The 8431-nt window shown below is 39.8% G+C and overlaps 1 protein-coding gene across 3 annotated transcripts in view; it reads left to right on the top strand.

The window, feature by feature from the left end:
• The first annotated feature begins 371 nt into the window (after window positions 1-371).
• Window positions 372-8431, top strand: part of LOC107582054 (zinc finger protein 362-like) — a 14327-nt gene continuing 6267 nt past the window's right edge. The window contains exons 1-5 of one of the 3 annotated variants that reach the window (XM_016267769.1): window positions 372-496; window positions 3522-3726; window positions 3842-3931; window positions 4248-4387; window positions 5767-5840. In XM_016267769.1, the coding sequence (XP_016123255.1) occupies window positions 443-496; window positions 3522-3726; window positions 3842-3931; window positions 4248-4387; window positions 5767-5840 (563 nt within the window). In that variant the 5' untranslated portion in view covers window positions 372-442. Of the gene's footprint in view, window positions 497-3494; window positions 3727-3841; window positions 3932-4247; window positions 4388-5766; window positions 5841-8431 lie in introns of all 3 variants that reach the window. The other 2 variants (XM_016267768.1, XM_016267767.1) reach the window with 2 other exon arrangements.

Here is an 8431-nt window from a genome sequence, read left to right as displayed (position 1 = left end):
TAACAATATAACCTGAACACAGAGACTCACGAGTGATGTTGGTTCTGTGATATGAAGTGTATTACAGTCACGTATGGGGGAGGGGGGGTTATATCAACTAGCTAATGCGAAATGCATGATTTATTTGTTGCGGTGTTGACCATAAATACATACGATAGACACCAGCTCTTCCTGGATTACATTTTCTGGATAACTCATGTTGTCCAATTCCATATATAATTGTTATTGAAAGTGTTTATTAGTAAAAATGTGCATTTACTATTGTTATTATTTTCTTTCTGAATCTTTTGTCAAATTATATCCCCCACAGGTCCTTTTTTTATTTAAACATATAATGTATAACGCTGTCCCTATCATTAACCTCTCACTTTAAAAGGTCAAAGGTTATAGTGTGTGCTCAATTTTTGCCTGTCAAAATGTTTTCTTTCTTGTGTCAGGGGTGATGGAGGATTCCCATTTCAATTCTTCATATTTCTGGTCTCCTGTACAGGGACAGGTAAGCACACCAATATACACACATTTCAACTGTCTACGTTAGAATTTTATGCCCCAAGTTCTTACTGACGCTGTCTGGATCTTCTTTAAAAATAAAGTTCATCCACTGATCACTCTTTCCTAATGTTGGGATCGGAAGGAAAGCGATGCAAATACTTTTTTCCACTATTTGTAACTGCACAGTGTCTTGTTGTCTTCAGAGCCATCTTTATCGTTTGATTTCCATGTAGACCTTAGTTAGTTTTCCTCTCTCGTTATATTAACACTATATGCTCAAATCGGTGGGCAGGGCTAAACAGGCAGTGATGTACAGTCATGGCCAAAAGTTGTGGCAGTGACATAATTTTGAGTTTTGCAAAGTTTGCTGCTTAAAGGCACAATATGTAATTTTCGCCGCTGGAGGGCGCGTATTCAAAATAAACAAATAGACAAAGGCGTAGTTTGATGACGCCGTGACTGAGTGTGGAATCATGGGAGTTGTCGTCTTCATCCCCACAGCTGATGCAATCTGACGGGACTCGGGCAGAAATCATGTTCATGAATGAGCTAATGATTTATTAACGTGGTAGAATGAAGCAGGGTGAGGCTGAAAGCCATCGAAGTGAAACGAGGCCACTGAACGAGCGTGACACACGGCTCGAAAGCAGCAAGCTTTTATTATGCCACAGTCGACCATTTCCACTCCTTCCGGTCGTGCGTATGTGGGGAAAAAAGCAGTGCTGTTTTATCATACTAGATACATTTGAAAGTTCTGTAATTATGCTACTCTGTGCGGTCTTCACCGGTCTAATAAAACGCACAACATATTAAAGTGTCTTTGGTGTTTCCATATTTTCTACAAAACAAAACCGGAAATCGAGGGTGTATGACGTCATTGGCAGGCGACACAATGACACTATGGACACGGTCCGTGTCACTAGTTAAAATTGCTTATTTCTCTGAATTTAAACATTCTTCGAAACATTTGGGATAATGTAAATACACAAGTCAGCAAAATATATAACACTGTTCTAGTGGTTTTTGGATATTTTAATAAAAAAACCTTACATATTGTGCTTTTAAGCTGTTGTGGTGTTCATTCACATTGTTTCTAGATTATTGTGTCGAGCGATCAGATGCATTTTATGTCATTGCTAAAAGCTTCATTGGCTAAAATAATGAAATTTTCACAAAAAAAAAAATAAAAATTTCACTGTTTTTTGATCCTGTCACAAAATGACCAGTTAACATTAATTAACTGATCATATCAGCAGCACATGTGAAAGTGTGAATGAGTACTAGTCAGGTTAATCACTATCATACTAATTAGATTGTAAGAGCAGACTGATTGCTATAAAAGGAGGGAAGAAGCGCTTCCAATCATTGCGTTCTTGTTAGCAATGGTTACCTCCAAAGAAACACGTGAAGCCATCATCGCTTTGAATCAAAATGGCCTCACATTCCAGGAAATTGCTACAAAGAACATTGCACCTGAAAGAACCATTTACCGGATCATCAAGAACTTCAAGGAGAGAGGTTCGACTGCAGTGAAGAAGTCTTCAGGACGTTCCAGAGTGTCCAGCAAAACCATTTACCGGATCATCAAGAACTTCAAGGAGAGAGGTTCGACTGCAGTGAAGAAGTCTTCAGGACGTCCCAGAGTGTCCAGCAAGCGCCAGGACCATCTCCTCCTGAGGAATCGTGTCACCAGCAGTGCAGAGCTTGCTCAGGAATGGCAGCAGGTTGGTGTGAGAGCATCTGAATGCACAGTGAGGACAAGACTTTTGGACTGGCCTGGTGTCAAGAAGAAAAGCAAAGAAGCCACTTCTCTCCACGAAAAATGTCAAGGACAGACTGAAATTCTGCAGGAAGTACAAAGATTGGACAGCAGAAGACTGGCTCAAAGTTATTTTCTCTGATGAAGCTGCCTTCCGACTGTTTGGGACATCTGGAAAATCGATTGTTCGGAGAAGGAAAAGTGAACCCTACCATGAGTCTTGTGTTGTGCCAACAGTGAAGCATCCTGAGACCATCCATGTGTGAGGTTGCTTTTCAACAGAGGGAGTGGGCTCTCTCATAATTCTGCCCAAAAACACTGCCATGAATAAAGAATGGTATCAAAATGTCCTGCAAGAGCAACTTCTTCCAACGATCCATGAGCAATTTGGTGATGATCCATGCATTTTCCAGCATGATGGAGCACCATGTCACAAAGCAAGATTAATAAAGAAGTGGCTCAAAGATCATTACATTGAAATTTTGGATCCGTGGCCAGGCAACTCCCCGGATCTCAATCCCATAGAGAACCTGTGGTCAGTCCTCAAAAAACGAGTGGACAAGCAGAAGCCCAGAAATTGTGATCAACTCCGAGAACTAATAAGGGAAGAATGGATCGCCATCAGTCAGGATTTGGCCCAGAAGCTAATATCCAGCATGCCAGAGCGAATTGCAGAGGTTATGAAGAACAAGGGTCAACACTGTAAATATTGACTCATTATATTTTTTTGCCAATAAAAGCCTTTAAAAACTTATATGCTTATCATTGTTTTTCAGTATACCATAGAAACATGTGGAAAAATAATATACAAATACTGAAGCAGCAAACTTGGCAAAACACCAAATTTATGTCACTGACAAAACTTTTGGCCATGACTGTAGAAGCAGGCATTGATCTTCTTATTTAGCCACACTATTACTTCATAAAGTGGCACATTCTACAACCTGTCGTTTTGGCAGATTTCCTTCAATAGAAGCTGTTTTTAGACTAACAAGAAAGAGAAACTTACAGGATGTTTTTATAGTACAATGACCTCTTTTATGTCAAAAGATCTAGGGATTTTTAAGTTCATGACCCCTTTAAAATAGAAAACAGTTGTTTTAAATTGTAATAATATTTAGCAATATTACAGTTTTATTTTAGTTTTGATCAAATAATTAAAAATTTTTTTCAAATAATACATTTTTTAAATGTAGGATTTTATTTTATTTTTTTAACCCAATTTAATGTTTTTGGCTTTTAGATTGAGAATGCTGTATTTCTCAATAAGGTAAAAGAGCAGCTTTGTCAGGACAAAGCCCCCACCTACTCGCATGGCCCTGCCCACTATCCCACCACAGCAGTGGTGGCAGTTGCTGGGGGTGCCATGGATACAACTACAGCAAGGACACTAAAACAGGAGCATGCACAACCATCTCAGTCCTCACACAGTATCACAGTGTTGCCAGTACCGCCTACTGGCATCATGACGGCAGGTATCATATGTGTGTTTATTCTAAATTGCTAATGATTACAGAGTTTTCACTGGTTAGTTTATTTGCACTTTCTTTCACTTTTATAAGTCTTCCATCACTGCCTCACTCTTTCTAGCGGGTTTGGTCACTCTGGTGTCTCCAGTGTCATCTGCTCAGTCCTTTTTTCCTGGACATCCATCTACCACCATGATAACAGTCCAGACTGGTAATGCACCTTATTTCACATAAACATTGACATGCATTGCACACTGTATGATTTTTGCCACAATATTGCTATTTAAATGCTAATTAGCATTTCCTTCCCAAAAAAATAAAATAAAACTTGCACCTGACTTTTCAAGTGACCTTCATGGGTCCCTGTTCGAACTGAACTCACAAACATCTCTGTCTGCGTTGCTTGGCATTATTATATGCAAATTTTGAGTGTGCAGTATGCCTGAGCCAGGAACAGATACACTTTATTGTCTCATCAGTCTTGGCTCACATAATTAAAGCATTTTACTCTTGCATGACTCCACCAGACAAGAAAAATGACTCTGTGCCCTGCTCACCGGTTATCATCCCGTTACCGTCGAAACGAGGCAGAAAGAAGAAAGACACACTCCCATTGGTTGGCTCACTTACTGGGACAGATCACTTGATTTTGGGTCTTTCAGGACAGGTATGATAACCATGCATATCGAGAAATCCTTATTGACATTGACTAAAAAAAAGCGATTAGCACAGATACACTACTGTTTAGAAGTTAGGGATAAGATAATTTTTAAAGGGTTAGTTCACCCAAAAATGAAAATGTTTGAAAACTCTCATGTCGTTCCAAACCTGTAAGACTTCCGTTCATCCTCGGAACACAAATTAAGATATTTTTGATTCATTCTGACCCTCCCATAGACAGCAAGGGTACTACCACGATCAACGTCCAGAAACGTAGCAAGGAGATCGGTAAAATAATCCATGTGACATCAGGGGTTCAACCGTAATATTACGAAGCTACGAGAATACTTTTTGTGCGCAAAAAAATAACGACTTTATTCAACAGTTCGTCTCCTCCACGTCACCCTAGTGCCATTTTGGAGAGTATCCACTGAACGCAAACAGCGTATACTCTCCAAAATGGCGCTAGGGTGACGTGGAGGAGGCGAATTGTTTAACAAAGTCGTTTTTTTTCTTCTTTTGCGCACAAAAAGTATTCTCGTAGCTTCGTAATATTACGTTTGAACCCCTGATGTCACATGGATTATTTTACCGATCTCCTTGCTACGTTTCTGGACGTTGATCGTGGTAGTACCCTTGCTGTCTATGGGAGAGTTAGAATGCATCAAGAATGCATCAAAAATATCGTAATTTGTGTTCCGAAGATGAACGGAGGTCTTACGTACCGATCTCCTTGCTACGTTTCTGGACGTTGATCGTGGTAGTACCCTTGCTGTCTATGGGAGAGTTAGAATGCATCAAAAATATCTTAATTTGTGTTCCGAAGGTGAACGGAGGTCTTGCGGGTTTGGAACGACATGAGGGTGAGTCATTAATGACAGAATTTTCATTTTTGGGTGAACTAACCCTTTAATGTGCCTTTTATTCTTCCTATGGCTGCATTTAGTTGAACAGAAACAGTAGAAATTGTGAAATACTATTACAATTTAAAGTAACGGTTTTAAAATTTTATATATTTTTTCTAGTGAATTCATCAACTTTTACCCCGTGGATAAATCAGCAAAGCTTCAGTGTCACACGATTCTTCAGAAATCATTCTAATATGCTGATTTGGTGCTCAAGAAACATTTATTATTATTATCTGTGTTGAAAATAGTAAAATTTTTGTGGAAGCTGATACATTTCTACATACATGAATAGAAATTTCAAAAGAACAGCATGTATTTGATATAGAAATATTTTGTAACATTATAAATGTCTTTGTCACGGTTGATCATTTTAATTTGTCCTTGCTGAATAAAAGTATTAACAAATGGTAATGTATATGCAAAGTAATTTTAAGATTTAAGTAACTGTTCTTTTGACTGATTTTCCTTTTCTCTTCAGCATCATTCTGCCAACCCTTACAGTCTGTCCCCAGAAGAAGGGCATGCTGGGAAAGAGGGTGGAAAAACATACAGGTAGGGCTTTTCTTAAGGATGTTGGCTCAGCATGCACTCAGTGTTTGTTTCTTACGATCTATTAGAACAGGCAAAGACAGAGGCAGGGATTCCTAAGCCACTTTATTTTCATACTACACACACTCCTGACTTCAAGGCTTTGCAAGAGCATATCTGCGTGATTGTCTGCTGTGCTTCAGTAGAAAGTGTTATCTTTTTCAGCAGCATGTGCAGCCTCAGCTACACACATCCACACACACACTCCTGTCGCCCTCTTTGTTACTCATTCATTGCCCATCTGCGCTTGCGTTTCTGGCCTGTCCCTCTCGTCTTTGTTTTCTAGAGCCAGAGTCTACGATTTCCTTCTGGATTGTTCTTCACTGACCTCCTCGTCTCTCACCCTCTTGCTTGTGTTGTGTCTCTTTCTTGCCTGTTTGTTATGTCTCATGTTTCTCCGTTCACTATTGATGGACCAGGCTTGTAACTTTCCTTTTCTCTTTGTCCCGTTCTCATTTGTACTTTGTCTTCTCCCATGTTTTCCTCTTCTCTCATCCCACTGTCCTCCTCTTGGGGTGTGTGTGTGTGTGTGTGTGTGTGTGTTTTTTTCTGTCTGTAGGTGCCGGATGTGTGGTTTGACGTTCTGCAATAAGTCAGATATGCAGCTGCACTCCAAGTCACACACGGAGGTGAAAGCTCACCAGTGTCCGCACTGCTCCAAATCCTTCGCTAACACCAGCTACCTGGCCCAGCACATCCGCATCCATAGCGGTGCCAAGCCCTACACCTGCTCCTACTGCCAGAAGGCTTTCAGACAGCTCAGTCACTTACAGCAGCACACACGGTACTCAGCACCGCACCTCAAGAGTGTGTGTGTTTGTGTGTGGGTGTCTGTGTCAAAGCAGGCAGGTGATGGAGAAGTGTGTGTGATGGACCTGAGTGCAAACTTCCTCGAGATACAAAACAATCATATCATAATTCAAACTGTATCGTGCAGCGTTTATTTCACAGTAAATATCATTCCAAAGCAATGTGTTACATTATTACATTAATTATTGTGTACAATTATTTTTCACACACTCATTTGCAGACCCTTAGAGGATCCTGGTTTGTAGAACATTATATGAATAAACATTTAAAATGATTGGTAATTGGACCATTATAAGGTATTGTGGGCCGCAAGTCAGTGTGCACAAAAGTGGGAGAGAAAATATGTGACCCTGGACCACAAAACCAGTCATAAAGGTCAATTTTTCAAAATTGAGATTTATACATCATCTGAAAGCTGAATAAAAAAGCTTTCTGTGTGTGTGTGTGTGTGTGTGTGTGTTTTTTTCTGTCTGTAGGTGCCGGATGTGTGGTTTGACGTTCTGCAATAAGTCAGATATGCAGCTGCACTCCAAGTCACACACGGAGGTGAAAGCTCACCAGTGTCCGCACTGCTCCAAATCCTTCGCTAACACCAGCTACCTGGCCCAGCACATCCGCATCCATAGCGGTGCCAAGCCCTACACCTGCTCCTACTGCCAGAAGGCTTTCAGACAGCTCAGTCACTTACAGCAGCACACACGGTACTCAGCACCGCACCTCAAGAGTGTGTGTGTTTGTGTGTGGGTGTCTGTGTCAAAGCAGGCAGGTGATGGAGAAGTGTGTGTGATGGACCTGAGTGCAAACTTCCTCGAGATACAAAACAATCATATCATAATTCAAACTGTATCGTGCAGCGTTTATTTCACAGTAAATATCATTCCAAAGCAATGTGTTACATTATTACATTAATTATTGTGTACAATTATTTTTCACACACTCATTTGCAGACCCTTAGAGGATCCTGGTTTGTAGAACATTATATGAATAAACATTTAAAATGATTGGTAATTGGACCATTATAAGGTATTGTGGGCCGCAAGTCAGTGTGCACAAAAGTGGGAGAGAAAATATGTGACCCTGGACCACAAAACCAGTCATAAAGGTCAATTTTTCGAAATTGAGATTTATACATCATCTGAAAGCTGAATAAAAAAGCTTTCCATTGATGTATGGTTTGTTAGGATAGAATAATATTTGGCCAAGATAAAACTATTGGAAAATCTGGAATCTGAGGGTGCAAAAAAAATCTAAATATTGAGAAAATCTCATTTAAAGTTGTCCAAATGATGTTTTTAGCAATGCATATTACTGACCAAAAATTAAGTTGTAATATATTTACAGTAGGAAATTGACTAAATATCTTCATGGAACATGATCTTTACTTAATATCCTAATGATTTTTGGCATAAAAGAAAAATCAATAATTTTGACCCATGCAGTGTATTTTTGGCTATTGCTACAAATATACCCCAGCGACTTAAGACTGGTTTTGTGGTCCAGGGTCACATAAAAATATTTAAAGGGGACATCAGATGCCCATTTTCTACAAGTTGGTATGATTCTTTAGGGTCTTCATGAAATGTCTGTAACAAATTTTTGGTTAAAATTCCTCAGTGGTCGTGTAAAACGACACCCTTTTTATCTTGTCAAAAAGAGCTCTGTTCACAGCGACTCGTTTCAGTGCATGTCTCTTTAAATGATAATGAGCTACTGCTCACCCCACCCCTCTCTTCCGTGGGGCGTGT

The sequence above is a fragment of the Sinocyclocheilus grahami genome, unplaced genomic scaffold, assembly GCF_001515645.1.
Source record: "Sinocyclocheilus grahami isolate Dianchi unplaced genomic scaffold, SAMN03320097.WGS_v1.1 scaffold40.1, whole genome shotgun sequence".
NCBI classification, from domain to species: domain Eukaryota; kingdom Metazoa; phylum Chordata; class Actinopteri; order Cypriniformes; family Cyprinidae; genus Sinocyclocheilus; species Sinocyclocheilus grahami.
The sequence above is the reverse complement of the archived record's forward strand: the minus strand, read 5'-3'. Positions and strand labels throughout refer to the sequence as shown.